This window comes from Heptranchias perlo, chromosome 41, assembly GCF_035084215.1.
Source record: "Heptranchias perlo isolate sHepPer1 chromosome 41, sHepPer1.hap1, whole genome shotgun sequence".
Lineage (NCBI taxonomy): Eukaryota > Metazoa > Chordata > Chondrichthyes > Hexanchiformes > Hexanchidae > Heptranchias > Heptranchias perlo.
In genome coordinates, this window is record NC_090365.1 from 8,022,614 (window position 1) to 8,044,886 (window position 22,273).

At 44.4% G+C, this 22,273-nt stretch overlaps 1 protein-coding gene across 4 annotated transcripts in view; it reads right to left on the reverse strand.

Moving 5' to 3' along the window:
- Positions 1 to 20,810, reverse strand: part of LOC137306005 (delta(14)-sterol reductase TM7SF2-like) — a 35,244-nt gene extending 14,434 nt beyond the window's left edge. For 2 of the 4 annotated variants that reach the window (XM_067975016.1, XM_067975014.1), the window contains exons 1-7: positions 17,910 to 19,167; positions 11,585 to 11,656; positions 8,331 to 8,430; positions 7,436 to 7,614; positions 3,825 to 3,879; positions 3,542 to 3,739; positions 2,831 to 2,934 (exon numbers count right to left, since the gene is read on the reverse strand). In XM_067975016.1, the coding sequence (XP_067831117.1) occupies positions 2,831 to 2,934; positions 3,542 to 3,739; positions 3,825 to 3,879; positions 7,436 to 7,614; positions 8,331 to 8,430; positions 11,585 to 11,656; positions 17,910 to 17,912 (711 nt within the window). In that variant the 5' untranslated portion in view covers positions 17,913 to 19,167. Of the gene's footprint in view, positions 1 to 2,830; positions 2,935 to 3,541; positions 3,740 to 3,824; positions 3,880 to 7,435; positions 7,615 to 8,330; positions 8,431 to 11,584; positions 11,657 to 17,909; positions 19,168 to 20,546 lie in introns of those variants that run through there. The other 2 variants (XM_067975015.1, XM_067975017.1) reach the window with 2 other exon arrangements.
- Positions 20,811 to 22,273: the final 1,463 nt, after the last annotated feature.

A 22,273-nucleotide genomic window follows, 5' to 3' on the forward strand; every position in this document is an offset into this window, starting at 1 on the left:
CAATCTTATATGTTTCAATAAGATCGCCTCTCATTCTTCTGAACTCCAATGAGTAGAGTCCCAATCTACTCAACCTCTCCTCATATGTCCACCCCCTCATCCCCGGGATTAACCGAGTGAACCTTCTTTGTACTGCCTCGAGAGCAAGTATGTCTTTTCTTAAGTATGGAGACCAAAACTATATGCAGTATTCCAGGTGCGGTCTCACCAATACCTTATATAACTGCAGCAATACCTCGCTGTTTTTATATTCTATCCCCCTAGCAATGAACGCCAACATTCCGTTGGCCTTCTTGATCGCCTGCTGCACCTGCATACTAACTTTTTGATTTTCTTGCACTAGGACCCCCAGATCCCTTTGTACTGCAGTACTTTCCAGTTTCTCGCCATTAAGATAATAACTTGCTCTTAGGGACTGTTTCTTAGACCAATACGTCGGGGAACCAACCAGGGAACAGGCCATTTTGGATCTGGTAATGGGTAACGAAACAGGATTAATTAATGATCTCAAAGCAAAAGATCCCTTGGATCTTGGAAGCAGTGATCATAACATGATAGAATTTCACATCAGTTTGACAGCGGGGATCTTGGGTCTGAAACTACTATATTAAACTTAAATAAGGGCAATTATAAAGGAATGAGGGTGGAATTGGCTAAAGTGGACTGGGTAAACAGATTAGATGGTATGATGGTGGATAAGCAGTGGCAAAAATTTAAAAAGATATTTTATGACTCGCAACAAAAATATATCCCTGTGAGGAGGAAAGACTCCACAAAAAGGGTGAACCAACCATGGCTAACTAAGGAAGTAAAGGATGGTATCAGGTTAAAAGAAAAAGCATACAACATGGCAAAGATTACTGGTAAGCCCGAACATTGGGAAAAATTTAAAAACCAGCAAAGGATGACTAAAAGAATAAATTATGAGAATAAACTAGCAAGAAATATAAAAACTGACAGTAAAAGCTTCTACAAGTATATAAAAAGGAAGACAGTAGCTAAAGTAAACATTGGTCCCTTAGAGCATGAGACTGGGGAAATAATAATGGAAAACAAGGAAATGGCAGAGTAATTGAACAGATATTTTGTATCTGTCTTCACAGTAGAAGACACTAATAATATACCAATAATAGTAGAAAATCAAGGGGCAAAGGGGAGGGAGGAACTAAAAACAATCACTATCACTGGAGAAAAAGTACTAGGTAAACTAATGGGTCTAAAGGCTGACAAGTCCCCTGGACCTGATGGCTTGCATCCGAGGGTCTTAAAGGAAGTGGCTACAGAGATAGTGGAGGCATTGGTTGTAATCTTCCAGAATTCACTAGATTCTGGAAAGGTCCCAGCGGATTGGAAAACCGCAAACATAACACCCCAATTCAAGAAAGCAGACATAAAGCAGGTAACTATAGACCAGTTAGTCTAACATCTGTCATTGGGAAAATGCTAGAATCCATTATTAAGGAAGTAGTAGCAGGACATTTGGAGACTCATAATACAATCAAGGAGAGTCAACATGGTTTTATGAAGGGGAAATCGTGTCTGACAAATTTATTAGAGTTCTTTGAGGAAGTAACGGGCAGGGTGGATAAAGGGGAACCAATGGATGCAGTATATTTGGATTTCCAAAAGGCATTCGATAAGGTGCCACACAAAAGATTACTGCACAAGATAAGAGCTCATGGTGTTGGGGGTAATATACTGGCATGGATAGAGGATTGGCTAACTAACAGAAAATAAAGAGTCGGGATAAAAGGGTCATTTTCAAAATGGCAATCTGTAACTAGTGGGGTGCCGCAGGGATCAGTGCTGGGGCCTCAACTATTTACAATATATATCAATGACTTGGACGAAGGAACAGAGTGTCTTGTGGCTAAATTTGCTGATGATACAAAGATAGGTGGAAAAGCAAGTTGTGATGAGGACACAAAGTGTCTGCAAAGGGATATTGACAGGTTAAGCGAATGGGCAAAAATTTGGCAGATGGAATATAATGTGGGAAAATGTGAAGTCATCCACTTTGAGAGGAAAAATAAAAAAGCAAAATATTATTTGAATGGAGAAATACTACAAAATGCTGCGGTACAGAGGGATCTGGGTGTCCTCATACATGAAACACAAAAAATCAACATACAGGTGCAGCAGGTAATCCGGAAGGCAAACGGAATATTGGCCTTTATTTCTTGGGGCATAGAGTATAAAAGCAGGGAAGTCATGCTACAACTGTACAGGGTGCTGGTGAGACCTCACCTGGAGTACTGCGTACAGTTCTGGTGCCCTTATTTAAGGAAGGACACACTTGCATTGGAGGCAGTTCAGAGAAGGTTCACTAGATTGATTCCGGGTATGGAAGGGTTGTCTTATGAGGAAAGATTGAACAGGTTGGGTCTATACTCACTGGAGTTTAGAAGAATGAGAGGAGATCTTATTGAAACATACAAGATTCTGAGGGAACTCGATAGGGTAGATGTTGAGAGGATGTTACCCCTCATGGGGGAATCTCAAACTAAGGGGCATAGTCTCAGAATAAGGGGTCACCCGTTTAAGATGGAAATGAGGAGGAATTTCTTCACCCAGAGGGTCGTGAATCTTTGAAATTCTTTACCCCAAAAAGCTGTGGAGGCTGAGTCATTGAATATATTCAAGGCTGAGTTAGACAAATTTTTGATCAGCAAGGGAGTCAAAGGATATGGGGAAAAGGCAGGAATGTGGAGTTGAGGTAAAAATCAGATCAGCCACAATCTCATTGAATGGAGGAGCAGGATCGAGGGGCCGAATGGCCTATTCCTGCTCCTATCTCTTATGGTAACGCAGTAGAGATTCTTAAACTTACCCAGCCAATAAAGCCGATCCGTAGCATGGAGAAAAACTTTATGTTTAATTTTCCAAACTTGGGGTTTAACTCTCGACCCATACAAAAATCTTGGATGAAGTTTCCTGTATTTAAAAGATCATCCATTCATTGAACAAAAGCTCTTCTACAAGACAAATCAGCCCCTAATTTCCACCCAGTGAGCTGCGGCAGATTTGCACCAATGTATCTGAGGTTGAACAGCAGAACTGAATCTGCCAGAAGTTCATGGATCAACCTATTTGCATATCCATTGGAGGATCTCCGGAATAAATCCCGTGTAAAACAGGAGTAATGTGCTGGGGGTGCTTGGATATGAGAGCGCAGGGCCTCGGTTTAACGTCTCATTCGAAAGACTGTACTTCACTGGGAGTGTCAGCCTAGATTATGTGCTCAACTCTCTGGAGTGGGGATTGAACCCACAACCTTCTGACTCAGAGGCGAGAGTGCTACCCACTGAGCCACGATTGACACCATAAAAGTTTGCTGGATGTGTAATGATCCTTAAGCTTTACCATAAATTAGCATTAGAGATGCCTGTTCAATGTTCCAATCTGCCATAAAGTTGCCACAACAGTAATTTAACTCATTTTGATTTTAGAATTACCAAGAACGCTCTCCCCGCCAATGACCATGTCTGATATTACTTACAGCAAATGCGTAACAAAGTAATTCTGTAAACTGTTAACTCACCTTTCTCCCCATAGTTCTTGAGCTGTTCTTTGGTGACGGTGAAGGATTTCAGAAACCACACGATACTAAGAAACACTGACACTGAGATTCCAGAGAAAGCAATCTGTAAACACTTATCATGGCCAATGGTGACATCAGCCAGGCCAAAGAACCAGAGGCTCCCAAGAACCACAATGGTGATCAGGATGGCATAAAAGCCTGAGAATAATAAGAAAGAGTATTAATTTCCAATCTCAGTGCTCGTCAGAGCAGCAGTATTTAGAAGTTAAGAACATTTTCTTACCATTGATGTGGTAATGATCTTGTTCCCCAGTGGTTGTTCGCTTTCCCTTGACAACCTGCATCGAACACACAACAGACAAATATAATCCCACTGAATCATCGAATGTTACAGCGAGGGAGGCCATTTAGCCCCACAGGTCTTCACTGCTGTTTCTCTCCATATTGAAGCTGTACTATGGGTCACAAGCATTGATGAAAAAAGCACCACTAAAATCCAGGTTACATAGAATTTCATAGAATGTACAGCACAGAAACGGGCCATTCGGCCCAACTGGTCCATGCCAGTGATTACGTTCCACACAATCCTCCCTCTTCATCAAACCCTATCAGCATATCCTTATGTTCCTTTCTCCCTCATGCGTTTATCTAGCATCCCGTTAAATGCATCTATGCTATTCGCGTCAACTACTCCTTGTAGCGAGTTCCACATTCTCACCACTCTCTGGGCAAAGAAGTTTTTCCTAAATTCCCTATTGGATTTACTAGTGACTATCTTATATTCATGGCCCCTAGTTCTGGTCTCCCCCGCAAGTGGAAACATCATCTCTACGTCTACCCTATCAAATCCTTTCATAATCTTAAAGACCTCTATCAGGTCACCCCTCAGCCTTCTCTTTTCTAGAGAAAAGAGCCTCAGCCTGTTCAATCTTTCCTGATAGGTATAACCTCTCATTTCTGGTATCATCCGAGTAAATCTTTTTTGCACCCTCTCCACAACCTCTATATATAATATGGGGACCAGAATTGTTCACAATACTCCAACTGTGGTCTAACCAAGGTTCAATACAAGTTTAACATAACTTCTCCGCTTTTCAATTCTATCCCTCTAGAAATGAACCCCAGTGCTTTGCTTTGTTTATGGCCTTATTAACCTTCATCACTACTTTTAGTGATTTGTGTATCTGTACTCCCAGATCCCTCTGCTCCTCTACCCCATTTTGACTCTTATTATCCAAGCAGTTAGTGGCCTCCTTATTCTTCCTACCAAAATGTAATACCTCACACTTAGGTTCACTGGGGCTGAACTGAAATCCTGACACCTGAGAAAGATTTATCACAGTTACATTATAACCATTCTAAGAGACCATTTTCTGGAGAAAGTGCAAAAAAAGATTTACAAGGATGATACTACAACTGAGAGGCTACAACTATCAGGAAAGACTGAACAGGCTGGGGCTCTTTTCTCTAGAGGGGTGACCTGATAGAGGTCTTTAAGATTATGAAAGGGTTTGATAGGGTAGACGTGGAGATGATTGGGCTTTTTCATGTGCGACTATACAAAAAGGAGCAAGGAGAACTGTAGCTTACAAAGACCAATAGGCCCAGAGGCCAATCGGGGCAGAGCACGTCCATAAAAATGTCAGCATCTGACTGAAAGTCTTCATTTTGAGTTGTGTAGAAGGGGGAAACTGCCTCAGGGATCGATGGTAACAATCCGTTTCATGAGGAGCCATTGCTTCTTAAAGAAAGGCATCATATTTTCTCTTTTTTCTTCACCCTTTTTCTCCCCTCCCCATCCTTTCAAGCTGATGACTCTTGCTTGGGTTCAGTGGACAGCAGTTGCCCTCCATCACCGGTTACTCTCCGGTCCCCGGTTACTCTCTGGTTACTCCCCGGTCATACAAACATATGAATTAAGAGCAGGAGTAGGCCATTCGGCCCCTCGAGCCTGCTCTGCCATTTGATAAGATCATGGCTGATCTGATTGCGACCTCAACCCTACTTTCCCGTCTACCTACTATAACCTTTGACTCCCTTGTTAATCAGGAATCTATCTAACTCAGCCTTAAAAATATTCAATGACCCTGCCTCCACCGCTCTCTGGGGAAGGGAGTTCCACAGACTCACAACCCTCAGAGAAAAAAATTCTCCTCATCTCTGTCTTAAATGGGAGACCCCTTATTTTTAAACAGTGACCCCTAGTTCTAGTCTCTCCCACAAGAGGAAACATCCCTCAGCACCTACCCCTTCAAGTCCCCTCAGGATCTTACATGTTTCAATAAGATCACCTCTCATTCTTCTAAACTCCAGTGTATACAGGCCCAACTTGTCCAACCTTTCCTCATAAGATAACCCCCTCATCCCAGGAATCAGTTGAGTGAACCTTCCCTGAACCACCTCCAAAGCAATTATGTCCTTTCTTAAATAAGGAGACCAAAACTGCACACTGTATTCTAGATGTGGTCTCACCAATGCCCTGTACAACTGTAGCAAAACATCTCTACTTTTATAGTCCATTCCCCTTGCAATAAATGACAACATTCCATTTGCCTTCCTGATCACTTGCTGTACCTGCATACTAACTTTTTGTGATTCATGTACTAGGACACCCAGATCCCTCTGTACCTCAGAGTTCTGCAATCTCTCTCCATTTAAATATAGTGCTTTTCTATTCCTCCTGCCAAAGTGGACAAGTTCATATTTTCCCACATTATACTCCATCTGCCAAATTTTTGCCCACTCACTTCACCTATCTACATCCCTTTGCAGACTCCTTATGTCCTCTTCACAACTTACTTTCCTACCTACCTTTGCATCATCAAACAAACCAGTCCCCGGTCACAACGGTGAAGGTACAACTATCAGGAAAGATTGAACGGGCTGGGGCTATTTTTTCCTAGAAAACAGAAAGCTGAGGGGTGACCTGACAGAGGTCTTTAAGATTATGAAAGGGTTCGATAGGGTAGACGTAGAGAAGATGTTTCCACTTGTGGGGGAGTCCAAATATAAATATAAGATAGTCACTAATAAATCCAATAGGAAATTCAGGAGGAACGTCTTCACCCAGAGAGTGGTTAGAATGTGGAACATGCTACCACAAGAAGCAGTTGAAGCAAATAGCATAGATGCATTTAAGGGAAAGCTAGATAAACACATGAAGGAGAAAGGAATAGAAGGCTATGCTGATAAGGTTACACAAAGAGGAGAGGGAGGAGGCTCGTGTGGAGCATAAACGCTGGCATGGACCAGTTGGGCTGAATGGCCTGTTTTTATGCTGTAAATTCTATGTAATTCTACGTAAGTAACCAGAGAATCCAACAAGTTAACATCTCCAGGCTTTTCTCATAACTCAGATCTTTGAGCTCTGCCTTCAGTGTTTGAAGATCTCCCTTGTCTCTTGACAACCAGAACTGGACCCAGTGCTCAAGGTGCAGTCTAACCAGAACATTGTACAGTTTGATCACGATTTCCACTGACTTGTATTCTGCCGTTTTGAATATGTAGTTCAAAGTTGCATTCGTTTTGTTGATTGCTCCTCTGAAATACTATCCGTGCCACGTGGTAGTGAAGAGACACAGAGGCACCAACTCATAGCTAAGGTTTTGGTGTGGGAAATCAGGGTTTCGGTTCCTCAAACAGTGGAACACCACATGGAATAGGAGGAGCCTATACAGACTGGATGGGATCCACCTAAACAAAAGTGGGGTAGTGGTGTTGGCAGGCAGGATAGTTAGCATGGTGGCAAGGTGTTTAAATTAGATGCAGGGGGTAAATTGGAGGAACGGGGGAGGGAGTGTTCCTGTCAACTGGGGGGAGGGCGAACAGGTCGGGTCAGGTCAGAGGTCAGTCATTCATTCATGGTTTAATTTATAATTTCCAGTGTGACTTTACCTTTCCTATGGGTAAGAGGTACAGCATCATCTGGAAAAGCACAAAACCGATGAGAATGAAAAATGAATTCAAATCCCATAGTGTAAAGAAAGAGAGCATCTTACTCCCATCTTCATTCTTGCACTTGTTCAGCAAGTACAAGACAAGAACTGGCAGGCAGACAGACAACAGAGCAAGGCCTGAAACACAAAAGATCACGTCAAAGCAGAAATATTCATGGCCCCAGAGACAAAGAGAATGGAACCTCGTCCTATAATGTGTCTGTCTGTAACCTGGTGATTCACAACCTCATGAATTAACTGTGCAATATTCACTCGATAGCCACAGAAACTAAAAATAAAATTTAACACCTTGCATTTATAAAGCGCCTTTAACATAGTAAAACGTCACAAGGCACTTCCAACTCCCTCTTGTTACCCTCTGCGATATGTGCGTGTGTGTGTGTGTGTGTGTTCATGCTCATTCCACCTCCCTCTTTCTACCCCCTGCGATGTGTGTGTCTCTCTCTCTCACATTCCACCTTCCTCTTGCTACTCTTTGCGATTTGTGTGTGTGTCTCTTTCATTCCACCTCCCTCTTGCCACTCTTTGCGATGTGTGTGTGTGTCTCTCTCTCATTCCACCTCCCTCTTTCTACCCCCTGCAATTTGTGTGTGTGTCTCTCTCTCTCTCATTCCACCTTCCTCTTGTGTGTGTCTCTCTCCCTCTTGCTACTCTCTGCGATTTGCGAGTGTCTGTTTCTCTCCTTCTCTCTCATTCCACCTCCCGCTTGCTATCCTCTGCTATTTCTCTCGGGTTTTTTTTTAGTACTTCAATTCACCTCAGAAACACGAGAAATATCTGACCTAAGCTTGAATAAAACAAAACTTCATTTTCTGCTCTGGATAATAACTTACGACGGGTGTCTTTCACCCGAGCTGAAGCTGTGGCTATTTGATCAGATTCTTCTCTCACAATGTTCCCCTCCTTCTTACGCAGAAACGAGGACCCTTGATTCTGAAAAGAGTAAAGGAGGTTCTAATATTTCGGATCAACACGAGTGACGAGAGGAGAACACTTACCGATCGCAGCCCAGCTCTCACACCTTTCCAACAGTAAAATCATTATTTTAACATTCGGATTTTTAAATAATTTGGCCAGTTAACCAGTGAAACTTTGAATATTGCCAGTCCAAGAGCACGATGCACTCCAAATACAAAAAACTTTTTAGGCCTGACTCCATTGCCATGAAGAGACAAACCTGGTGTTTCTCCCAGCTACAGATCCGACCCTTGCTATGTCCAGCAGAGATACCTGAAATGTCTTTAATGAACATAAAGCTTCACAGAGTAAAGTTCGTTCTACACAGTCCCATCAAATACTCCCAGGGCAGGTACAGATGGGTTAGATACAGAGTAAAGCTCCCTCTACACTGTCCCATCAAATACTCCCAGGGCAGGTACAGCATGGGTTAGATACAGAGTAAAGCTCCCTCTACACTGTCCCATCAAACACTCCCAGGGCAGGTACAGCACGGGTTAGATACAGAGTAAAGCTCCCTCTACACTGTCCCATCAAACACTCCCAGGGCAGGTACAGCACGGGTTGGATACAGAGTAAAGCTGGGAGTGTTTGATAGGACAGTGTAGAGGGAGCTTTACTCTGTACCTAACCTGTGCTTGTACCTGCTCTGGGAGTATTTGATGGGGCAGTGTAGAGGGAGCTTTACTCTGTATCTAACCCGTGCTGTACCTGCTCTGGGAGTGTTTGATGGGACAGTGTAGAGGGAGCTTTACTCTGTATCTCACCCATGCTGTACCTGCCCTGGGAGTGTTTGATGGGACAGTGTAGAGGGAGCTTTACTCTGTATCTAACCCGTGCTGTACCTGCCCTGGGAGTATTTGATGGGGCAGTGTAGAGGGAGCTTTACTCTGTATCTAACCCGTGCTGTACCTGCTCTGGGAGTATTTGATGGGGCAGTGTAGAGGGAGCTTTACTCTGTATCTAACCCGTGCTGTACCTGCTCTGGGAGTGTTTGATGGGACAGTGTAGAGGGAGCTTTACTCTGTATCTCACCCATGCTGTACCTGCCCTGGGAGTGTTTGATGGGACAGTGTAGAGGGAGCTTTACTCTGTATCTAACCCGTGCTGTACCTGCTCTGGGAGTGTTTGATGGGGCAGTGTAGAGGAAGCTTTACTCCATATCTAACTAGAGTAAAGTGGTGTACTCTGCACCAACAAGGTGTCCCAACCTCACCGGTGTGATGTTTGCATTTCCCATCCCAGCTATTTCTGTGACCTCTCTGGGTGAGGCAATCATCTGAGGCAGCTTTTGCTGTTGGCCCACTCCGGCTAGGAACTGGAGTGAGACTGCCCAAACTCATTCTTATATCCAGGGGAGTGAGGAAACTTTTATTCCATCAGTCTGGGCAGCAACTCAACTCAAGCCCCAGAGGTCAAAGGACATTGCATCGTCCAATCACTCCAATTTTGTTCATATGGCAATGTGTTTCAAATCTTACAGTGAACCACAGTGTAAACATCATCCCCAGCAGGACCCAGCTACAGATTTGAACTACTGATGGGCGCCATTAGGCCAAACACATTGACACCACGATGGATATTTTGGGCCCAATTTTCCTGTTCCTACTGCCCAGTTGCCAGAGTGCTAGGGACAGGATCTAGGAATGGAGACCCGTCTTGTTGGGTGTGTCTGCCTTGTTTGCACCTGACTTGGCCCTGCTGAGATGCATGGGAATCTCTGGCCTGAATCAGACGGGAGCGTTTTAATCCCATTTAAAAGATGGGGAAGAGTCACCTTCCCGGTAATTTTCCAGGGATACCTTTGGGCAGACACCTGGTACTAAAGCTGCCCATAGAAACTAGGGGGTAGGAGCTGAGCGATCTGTAAAAGGAAGCAGCCAGCAACTTCCTTTTACCTCAGCTAGGGTCTTTTATGTAATTCCTCAGAGTAGCAGGGCCCTGTTTGGGACTGAGGGGTGATGGCCAGCCACAATACAGCCTAGGCGCAGTAGAAGGGCAGCCAGATTTGAGCAGACACTTCTGGCAATTGGCAAAAAAAAATCGGGCGGGCGCTGAAACAGGTGACGGTTTTCCCGCCCGCTCGATTATTGTCGGCAAAATGCAGTATGGAGAAAATCCAGCTTGTGGTCTCCTCTGCTTGCTTGTCAGAGGCCAGATAAACCGGGCGGGCAGTTAAAATGGCCGCGGCAACTTAACTGCTCCGATCCCGCGGGTTGCTATTTTAACCTGTTCCTTTGAGCAGGTGAGAGGAATGCCCAACAGAAGGTAGCGGGGTCCTTCTTTGAACAGATTGGGCTCCGGTGACGTCGTCGGGGCCCGACTGCAATTTTAACCCAAGGCCCCCCCCCCCCCCCCCCCCCGTGTGGGGAAACCGTCGTGTCCTCCCCGCCAGGCCAACCTGGGGTTCCTGGATCAGAAGAGGTCTAGAAAGGGCAAGTGATTTTTAATCTTTTTTTTCTGTTTCCTTGCGGGGCCAGCAGCAGGAGAGAAGAACAAATAAAGGAGAAACAAAAGCTACAAACCTGAAGCAACAGGAAGGGAAGATTCCCCTGAGTCCAGTCAAAATAAATTGAATCCCTCCATACTTAAGAAAAGACATACTTGCTCTCGAGGCAGTACAAAGAAGGTTCACTCGGTTAATCCCGGGGATGAGGGGGCGGACATATGAGGAGAGGTTGAGTAGATTGGGACTCTACTCATTGGAGTTCAGAAGAATGAGAGGCGATCTTATTGAAACATATAAGATTGTGAAGGGGGCTTGATCGGGTGGATGCGGTAAGGATGTTCCCAAGGATGGGTGAAACTAGAACTAGAGGGCATAATCTTAGAATAAGGGGCTGCTCGTTCAAAACTGAGATGAGGAGAAATTTCTTCACTCAGAGGGTAGTAGGTCTGTGGAATTTGCTGCCCCAGGAAGCTGTGGAAGCTACATCATTAAATAAATTTAAAACAGAAATAGACAGTTTCCTAAAAGTAAAGGGAATTAGGGGTTACGGGGAGCGGGCAGGAAATTGGACATGAATTTAAATTTGAGGTTAGGATCAGATCAGCCATGATCTTATTGAATGGCGGAAAAGGTTCGAGGGGCCGATTGGCCTACTCCTGCTCCTATTTCTTTTGTTCTCACCTGACAGTGGCTGTTCATCGTATATCTGAGTCTCACTTTCACCCAATCGAGAGAGAAGAACACAAGGCTCGGCTGCGGAGACAAAACCAAGAAAAATAATCAGCTGTAAGAAACAAATTCAGAAAGCTGCTCTCACTGTCCAACACTCCAGTCACACACTTACCCGAAATGTCTTTATTATTTTTTTTAAAAAAGTTTTCTCACCAATTTACTTTCTTCTTATCCTACCCTTCTGGGACTACACCCCAGAGATGATTTTGCACGTGCAAGCCTAGTCATTGAGAGTTCAAGTCCCTATCTCTGTAACCTCCTCCAGCCCTACATCGTTCCCGAGAAGTTGGCTTTCCTCAAATTCTGGCCTCTTGTGCATCCCCGAATTCCTTCGCTCCACCATTGCCGGCGGTGCCTTCAGCTGTCCAGGTCCTAAGCTCTGGATTTCCCACCCTAAACCTCTCTACCGCTCCTCTTCTCTCTCCCCCCCCTCCCCTTTAAGACACTCCTTAAAACCCACCTCTTTCACCAAGCTTTTGGTCACCTATCCTAACACCTTCTCACGTAGTAAAACGTCCCAAGGTGCTTGACAGGAGCGATTATTAAATAAAATTTTGACACCAAGCCACATAAGGAAGTATTAGGACAGGTGACCAAAAGCTTGGTCAAAGAGGTAGATTTTAAGGGGCATCTTGAAGGAGGAGAGAGAGGCGCAGAGCTTTAGGGAGGGAATTCCAGAGCTTAGGGCCTAGACAGCTGAAGGCACGGCCGCCAATGGTGGAGTGAGGAAAATCAGGAATGCGCAAGAGGCCATAATTGGAGGAATGCAGAGATCTCGGAGGGTTGTAGGGCTTGAGGAGGCTGCAGAGTTAAGGAGGGATGAGGCATGGAGGGATTTGAAAACAAGGATCAGAATTTTAAAATCGAGGCATTGCCAAACCGGGAGCCAATGTAGATCAGCGAGCACAGGGGTGATGAGTGAACGGGACTTGGTGCGAGTTAGGATACGGGCAGCAGAGTTTTGGATACCAGCACTTACTGACATGAGTACGCACAGGTAGGATCGCTGCTCAGCCCCCAGTGGTCAATTGAGTGGCATAGACTAAGTTTGTATTCCCTCGAGTATAGAAGATTAAGGACCGGAGAGCAACTGGTAATGGAGGGCAATTGCTACCCACTGAATCCAAGCAAGAGTCAGCAGCTTCAGGAGATAAGGAGGCTCCCACGCCCATTGGTCTACGTTAATGTAAGAAATACAATTTCTAGACCAAATCATAATCATGTATCCCATTCTGTAAAGCTTCAGGCACTTGGCTAAAAAGTGATGTTGTGGGAAATGCAGACCCTGTGTGTCTGTGAAAATACAAAGGGAGCCAACATTCCACAGGAATTGATGAGTCTGACATCAGGCAAAGTGATTGGAAAAATTGCAGAGACAATAGAAACGTGAAACAAACACATTGAAGACCAATTGTCAGAAACAGATTTCAGAAGTGCCAAGGCATTATCAAAAGCTCAGAAAATCGACACAAACTAATCCGGTTATGTTGATTGCAGGAGCTTTTTGTTCAGATAATTAGGTAACCTTCATGATTGGCATACACAGGATGAGACATCTTAAATGTCTGCATCCGAACAATCCAAATTAAGATTGTGGACATGCCTACACAGAAAGATAAGGGCATGTCCCACCCCCATAAACTAGATAGAATTGACAACAGTTACCCCCATAGAAAAGGTGATGGACAAACAGTTAACACCATAGAATCGATATCCGAAAGATGTCTGGAACAATGGGAACCCTGGGGGGAAGATGTCTGGGACAGTTAACATCATGGGGCTAATATTGTTAAGCTACTAGAAGCAAATATGCTTCAGAAAGATTTAAAAACTGGGGCACTATCCCACTAAAAGTCAGAAGCAGCTTTTCAGGACAGCGGAGGTCCATGGACCCTACGAACCAGGTCTGATCAGCCTGACATCTCCTCAGGAAAAACAGGTTGTGCAATATTCATTTATTTGATATAACTGTATTAGAACTTTGTTATATAAATACTTGTTGTTTGGTATAGCTGCATTGGAATGTTGTTCTTGTGTCTATAATAAAGCTTGCATGTTAGGTCACACTCGGGCCCAAATCAGGAAGTTATTATCAAGAAGGATTAACAACCCTTGGTACATTAATAATAACACATTTCCAACATTTCTGGCGTCCCTGGGTGGGCATGAGTTTCGGTGAGGGCATAGCTTGCCCAAACGGAAATAGTAAGGAAGGAAAGTCTGGAAAAAGATTCTGGAAAAGGGGGCCGGATAGATAGCACCCAACCATTCAATATGGATGATCACGGCCAGCAGGCAAGTTGACAATCCTGGGCCTCGCTGTTAGAGGGATCCTTTAGTCGATTACAATGGATCCCCATGGTTGACCCCATGTAGACACTTGGGTAGGAGGCTGTCCCAGAGTATTACCAGTCGGCACCGGGTCACCTCACACGTGTCTGTGGAGAGACAGTTTGGTTTTAAAGGATTTATAGAATTAGGAGGATTTGGAGGAGGCGGAAAGGGGAAATAGTGGAAACAGGCCTAACCGTAGGAAATATGGCTACGCGTCATAATATATTACACACTATCACACAGATTAAAGAGGTCATTACGGGCACGGCCTCGTGGCCTTCTGAAGCCCCTAAAAATGGTGAGGGACTCACAGTAAGCCCAGATGGCTTGGTACATGACCAAGAACGAGTGATAATTCCCACCCCCTTACGTACGTAAATTGTCCGGTGGACTCATATGTCCAGTGGACATCAAAAGTGAGATGGCCTGATTCAGAGGCTACTCCAGAATATATGGTGGCCGCAATGGGCGACATTATTGGGGAAGTGGTAAACCAATGTATCACTTGTGCCCAATATGACTCTGGTCCAAAAATTGAAATTCCACCGAGACATGGTAAAGCCACATCAGGGCCATGGAAATGCCTGCAGATTGATTACATTGGGCCCTTGCCCCGCACTGCGCGAGCAAAGGAATATGCCCTGGTCATGGTAGACTGTTTCTCGAAATGGGTAGAGGCCTTCCCAGTAAGAAACACCGTCTATCAAACAGCGAGGATCCTGATTGAACATGTATTCACCCGGTGAGGGTTGCCAGATACTACTGAATCGGATAGAGGAACCCATTTCGCTGGGGAAATTATGCAAGAAACATCGCGATTATTAGGAATCCAGCAGCGATTCCACATGTCACATAATCCTCAAGCCGCAGGAATAGTGGATCAAATAAATAGAACCATAAAGAGTAGATTAGCCAAGTCCCTCTCCGATTCAGGAAAGCAATACCCCTCCTTCTAATGGCCATTCGAGGCACCCCTTCTAAAAGCACGGGGTACAGCCCGCTCGAAATAATGAGCGGTAGAAAGATGCGCCTCCCTGAAGTGTGGATGGCAGGTCATTTATCAGGACTTCAGCTAGAGGTTGTAAAAAAATGGACATCCGGATGCAACAGTTACAACGGCACTTACAACAAGTGCAACTATCTGCAAACCAGACTCAGACCACCTCAGAAGGGTATGAGATAGGCAACCAAGTGATGGTCCGCCTTAACAGGTATGAGGGGAAATGGAAACCAAAATTTGACAGCCCGTATCCCATTATCGACAAATTAATTCCACAGATAAACAAAATACACTGTCAAGGACCTAACCTGTCGATCCCACAATCACTGCGTTCATTCAAATCAGCTAAAACGATACAATGGACCCGAAGTGAAGGGTAATGTGGCCAGCATGAGACTTATAACAATAGAAAGTGCAGATGACTCCGACAAGAGAGAGTCTAACCACCTCCCCTTGACATTCAACAGCATTACCATCGCCAAATCCCCACCATCAACATCCTGGGGGTTACCATTGACCAGAAACTTAACTGGACCACCCACATAAATACTGTAGCTACAAGAGCAGGTCAGAGGCTGAGTATTCTGTGATGAGTGACTCACCTCCTGACTCACCAAAGCCTTTCCACCATCCACAAGTTACAAGTTAGGAGTGTGATGGAAGACTCTCCACTTGCCTGGATGAGTGCAGCTCCAACAACACTCAAGAAGCTCGACACCATTGAGAAAAGGAGCCTGCTTGATTGGCACCCCATCCACCACCCTAAACATTCACTCCCTTCACCACCGGCGCACTGTGGCTGCAGTGTGTACCATCCACAGGATGCACTGCAGCAACTTGCCAAGGCTTCTTCGACAGCACCTCCCAAACCCACGACCTCTACCACCTAGAAGGACAAGGGCAGCAGGCACATGGGAACAACACCACCTGCACGTTCCCCTCCAAGTCACACACCATCCCGACTTGGAGGGGAACGTGCCGTTCCTTCATCGTTGTTGGGTCAAAATCCTGGAACTCCCTTCCTAACAGCACTGTGGGAGAACCTTCACCACACGGACTGCAGCGGTTCACGAATGCGGCTCACCACCACCTTCTCAAGGGCAATTCGGGATGGGCAATAAATGCTGGCCTTTTCAGCGACGCCCACATCCCATGAATAAATTTTAAAAAACAATGACTGGTGGCCATGCCCCAATCCTATCAACTTAACAAACATGGAGCTTCGAGCTCGAACTAGTGCGAAACCACAGTGGCTTGTCTCAGACCAATATGTCTGGAATGTGACATCCCCTCAGTGGAGACTAAGAAGGAAGATTAGCGGGGTGTCAATTAGCCCGCGAGTCAGAAAACAGTAAATTTGCTGTTTGCTTAACATTAATAATGCTACAAACGTTTAAAAGCCTCTCTTTTTAAAATATGCCTCAGCGATGTTGCTTTTGGTGTCAGCTCGACCCTCTTCTTTCCACAGAGCTAAAAAGCAGTTTAACCCTCTATGGTCTTGTCTTTTATGACAGGATTTTAAAGCATTCTTCATAGAATCATACAGCACAAAAGGAGGCCATTCGGCCCATTGTGCCTGTGGTGGGTCTCTGAAAGAGCTATCTAATTAGTCCCACTCCCCCCGCTGATTCCCCGGAGCCCTGCAAACTGTTCCTTTTTAAGTATATTTCCAATTCCCTTTTGAAAGTTATTATTGAATCTGCTTCCACCGCCCTTTCAGGCAGTGCATTCCAGATTATAACAACTCGCTGCGTAAAAACAATTTCTCCTCATCTCCCCCCCTGGCTTTTTTGCGCGGCTTATTTATGTGAGGTGACAACAGATAACTAAAACGATGCATAACGGTGTTTGGTAGAAATGCTGAGTAAATCTATCAGATGTGTAGGTATATGGGCTTCATTTTAACGGCTGACAGTCCTGGCAGTCTGACTGTTTCAATGTTCAACGTCATCTAAGTTGCTAAGATGAGAAATCTCTATTGCAAATGGACATCTCAAAGAGTTCACACAATTGTTCGGGGCCTGTTCCTTCGATCGGTTTAGTCATTATTGACTTTACGTGGAGTCTGTAGAGACTGAGGGTCAGGCCTGACCGAGGACGGACGAAGATTTCTAAGGGAGGGGCGATGCAGGTGCAGGGGGAGAAGCAATAAAACATTTAAGGAGTGACCGAGCACACCGTCCGCCAGGAACAGCGAGCTGCCATCAGAATGATCCAGGTGCCAATGTGCGGCACAAAGGACAGAGACCCAGTCCGGGCAAACCCTAGCATGGACCATGTCATTGTCACTCCCACCCACCCTCAGTTCTGGCTGCTGAATGGAAAGGGACAAAAATGGGATTTCAACTCCCTTTGGTCATATATATATATTCTGCATCTCTCTTTATATTTCTGTCGGTCTGTCTCCTTCTTTGACTCTTTCTGTCACTTTCTCGCTGTCTGTTTCTCTCTATCGCTCTTTGATGTTGTACAGTATTCTGTCCGACACACTCTATATGTACCATATAAATTCTCTCCCCATCTCTTTCTATATGTATAAATGACAGAATGTACACACAATTAACCAATATATACGTGCATATAGAAATAGAGGCGACAGAGAGTGAGAGACAGAGGTACACACAGAGAGAATGTATATACCAATATACAGGGAGGCAATCTTCTTGCTCTTTTAATTCTGGAAGTTAATTACTATGAAATGTGTAAGTTGCCAGTAGTAGTAACTTGTGCAGACACTGATTCACTTGGATGTTGGTGTCAGTCCGTGCATCTCTCTGATACGATTTTGCTACAAGCGTATAAAAGGTGTTCATTTCAAATTAAAGGAAAACTTTTGTGCTTTGCATTGGCATAAAGCACCATTTTATTAATTTGGTCACGGCAAGTCATATATTATACGCTTGTCATGTAAGTAAATAAATAATGGTATCAGATATTCACCATATGTTACATCTTGCAGGTATATTACACATTAGCAAGGTTGGATCATGAACATTTTGTTGACCAGTCGTGTCGGGATGCGTCTTGCCCCCTCGGAGAAGCCAAACACCTTCGGAACGACTGGGACTGTGTCGACATGAGTTATACCACCAATGATTCCAGGCCAGGGTCAACATGGGACTTTTTGGCACACGTGCCCGCAGGGAAAGGGCTTCGATTGACCTGTACGTGTATCAGCGAGGGAAAAGAACCAGCTACTATCAAGTGGTATTGGATGAGTGCGAACACCAGTAAGGACAGCGACCTGATGCCTTTTGCTACGCCCTATATGGGGGACACTAAGGACACCTTTGCGTTCCCCAATAGGACACGGACAACGACAAGCACTCTCAATTTTCCTCAGGTCGGGAAGTGACTGCCGATTGCTAGGACTGCCCACGCAGAGAAATAACCAGAATGCCGTCACCCTGGTCCTTCTGCTTTAAAGTAATTGAGAATGCAAAGTTGTCAGATGCAACCACCCATTCGGCCTCCACCAGGTGCCCGGTTGCGGTCAAAGGTTTATTGGTTTTCAAAACACATAAGACCCTATTCAATGACATGAGATATGACATCTTCCCTGTTCTGTTTAATTTTTCAAAAGTCGCTCTGTTACCAAGTTTGTGCAATGGAACTTATGAGAGATTCTACCAACAGATGTTGTCCGAGAAACTTAGATAGTTTATAGAGAGAAACTCAGGTCGGGACATAGACAAAGTCCCAAGGAATAACCCCACCCCCCCAGTAGACAGGAAAGAAAACGGGAAGTAGCTGAATAGTTGGGTATAGGGGCTATAACAGGAACGGCTGCTTGGAACAGGATAGACATAGAGAGCATGTGGGAACATGATGAAGCCATGCGAAAGCATTTAAAAGGCATTATGAAAGGGGAGAATAGGGTAGTGACAGGGTCATTATATGAACGGCATCAAGTTTTAGTGTTGCTGAAGGAGATGGTCGACAATTTTTGACAGACTCAGGAAAAGGTTAATACAATGATCAGTGACATGGAGACATCCAAGATTCAGATCTCCCAAAAGGAATTATGTGTAGCATGTACGGCGCTGTTATGCTGTCTCAGGCGCAGTACAGATTGGAAGGCATTGAGAGAAATCGCATCCCTTCTTTTATAACATACTGCTAGTATTAGAAGATGGAAATCGGGACAGGTAAAGTACGGATACATGGGAAGAGGTTGCCATCGTGCGACGACATCAGACTTGACTTACCACCATGGGAAACTGGAGTGCTCTGTACTAACTCCATTGTTTTGCTTTACCTGAGTTACCTATGAGAGTTGCAAGTTCAGTCCTGATCCCAGTGAACGTTCATAATGCCATTACAGTGAATGCGAAAGCCTTAGTTCTTGAATGGCGCATTTCATGTAGCTATAACTTAGGTACAAAATGGTGAGTATGTCAAGGCAGCTGAGAAGGAAGTCACTTATAAACCTAATTTGGTGTCAGCCTCGGCTCAGTGGTAGCACTCTCGCCTCTGAGTCAGAAGGTTCAAGTCCCACTCCAGAGACTTGAGCACGTAATCTAGGCTGACACTTTTGTGCAGTGCTGAGGGAGTGCTGCACTGTCGGAGGTGCCATCGTTTGGATGAGACTTTAAACCAACATCACCTCCAAGTTCCCCTCTAACTCACACACCATGCTGAATTGGACGTTTTTCACAGTTCATTCATCATTTCTGGGTCAATATCCTGGAATTTCCTACCTAACACCTACGTTGGAGTGCCTTCACCCACAATTATTGCAGCAGTTCAAGGAGAAGGCCCCCCGCCACCTTCTCAGGGAAGATGAGAAGCCAATAAACACAGCCTTGCCAACGACGCCCACATCCCGTAAACAAATAATTTTAAAAAGAGTCAATCACGTTCATCAAAAACTTCACTTCTAATATTCCCCAAATTATGTTGACAGTTCTATATTCACTAGTTAAATCAAATTAGGAGGGTTATTATATCATAGTAGGTACAGCACAGGAGGAGGCCATTCAGCCCATTGTGCCTGTGCCGGCTCTTTGCAAGAGCTATCCAATTAGTCCCATTCCCCTGCTCTTTCCCCATACCCTTGTAAATTTTTCTCCTTCAAGTATTTATCCAATTCCCTTTTGAAAGTTACTATTGAATCTGCTTCCACCGCCCTTTCAGGCAGTGCATTCCAGATCATAACAACTCGCTGCGTAAAAAAATGTTTTCTCATGTTTCCTCTGGCTCTTTTGCTGATCACCTTAAATCTGTGTCTCTGGTTACCGACCCTTCTGCCACTGGAAACAGTTTCCCCTTACTTACTTTGTCAAAACCCTTCATGATTTTGAACACCTCTATCAAATCTCCACTTAACCTTCTCTGTTCTAAGGGGAACTATCCCAGTTTATCTAGTCTCTCCTCATAACTGAAGTCCCCCATCCCTGGCACCATTCTAGTACATCTCTTCTGCATCTTCTCCAAGGCCTTGACATCCTTCCTAAAATGTGGTGCCCAGAATTGAACACAGAGAGCTATTTAATAAAATTGACAATTGAAAAATATTACATTGATTAAATTGTTAAATATAAAATTATTTGAAAGAAAAACCTTATTTTTTTTTACCTGCTGGCTTGAGGTCGTGTCTTCAGTGTATCAGAATGTGCAAGTCGCCCAAAAGCAGCAACGAAGAACTGTAATTAACAGGACACGGAGCCAATCAGGGCTCGGCAAACCCACAAAAAGGTGGCCACAAACCAAGACCATTGCTTCATTTTAAACTGCGTAGACGTGAGCTTCTTCAGTGACACAAGTTCCGACACTGGACAAATTTTTGAATTAGTCAACATTGCAAAGATTACATTTAGCTTTACGACAGAGGAATTGGAGGAAGCATTCTGCTTCGTTGACAGGACAGAAGAAGCTGGAAATCGGACGGGAGATCAGGCAGCATCTGTGGACAGAACGGACAGGTCAACATTTTGGGTTACACCCTTCATCGCTCAAAAAATGAAAGATGAAGCATTATAACAGAATCAGAAAAAAAATAGAGGATGAAGGGGAGGGAAAAACAGACAAGCAGAGAGGAAAGTCTCACTGTGACGACTATTGAAGGATGTAACACATCATCTCAGTTTGCAACAGAATTGGGTGGGAGGTTGTGCGCTGATCAATTCTCACGCAGACCTGCTGGGCAAACTGAAGTCTGATCTTGGAGAAACGCAAAAGAAAAAACTCGGAGTCGCCGTAATGAGAAGTTGAGGACTTTGGTTCTCTGAGATTGTGTGGCCCAAAAATCCAGATGAAAACCAGGCTCGTACCTCTGAACATGGGCTTTGCCCCATTTATATTTAGAAAAGAAAACAAAAAGCCCATGTGTCATAATTAGCTTGGAGATCATTTGGCCAAGGAGAAACATTTGGTTACATAGAATTACATCGAATGTACAGCACAGAAACAGGCCATTCGGCCCAACTGGTCTCTGCCGGTGTTTATACTCCACACGGGCCTCCTCCCATCCCTCTTCATTTACCCCTATAAGCATAACCTTCTATTCCTTTCTCCCTCATGTGTTTATCTAGCATTGCCTTAAATGCATCTATGCTATTCGCCTCAACTACTCCTTGTGGTAGCAAGTTCCACATTCCAACCACTCTCTGGGTAAAGTCAACTTATTCAGGCCTGCACAGGAGCATTGCAAAAAAAAAATTGCAGTTTACTGATGACGAGATTGTTCTTTCCTCTTTTAAAAGAGCCTCAACCATTAATGCAGCAGATGAACCTTCCTGTGAGATGGTGGTTAATGCCTGTATATATATGTGGCAGTTGAATAAATGAGGAAAAGTAATCAATCTGAAAAGGTTGCAAAATAAGATTGCAGAAAACCAGCAATTTCTCAAGCATTGAGAAAGTTATTACACAAAACGGCAATGAACAAACTCCACATCTGGGGTCTGTCAAATATCAGTGTATCAGCTGCCAGATACAACACATCTCAATGAGGGATGAGGGACTTCAGTTACATGGATAGACTGGAGAAGCTGGGGTTGTTCTCCTTAGAGCAAAGAAGGTTCAGAGGAGATTTGATAGAAGTGTTCAAAGTCATGAAGGGTTTAGAACAATAAAGAGAAACTGTTCCCATTGACAGAAGGGTCAAGAACCAGAAGACACAGATATAAGATGATTGGCAAAAGAACCAAAGGCGACATGAGGAAAAACTTTTTAATGCAGCGAGTAGTTATGAACTGGAATGCGCTGCCTGAAAGGGTGGTGGAAGCAGATTCAATCGTGGCTTTCAAAAAAGAATTGGATAAATACTTGAAGGGAAAAAATTTGCAGGGCTACGGGGGACA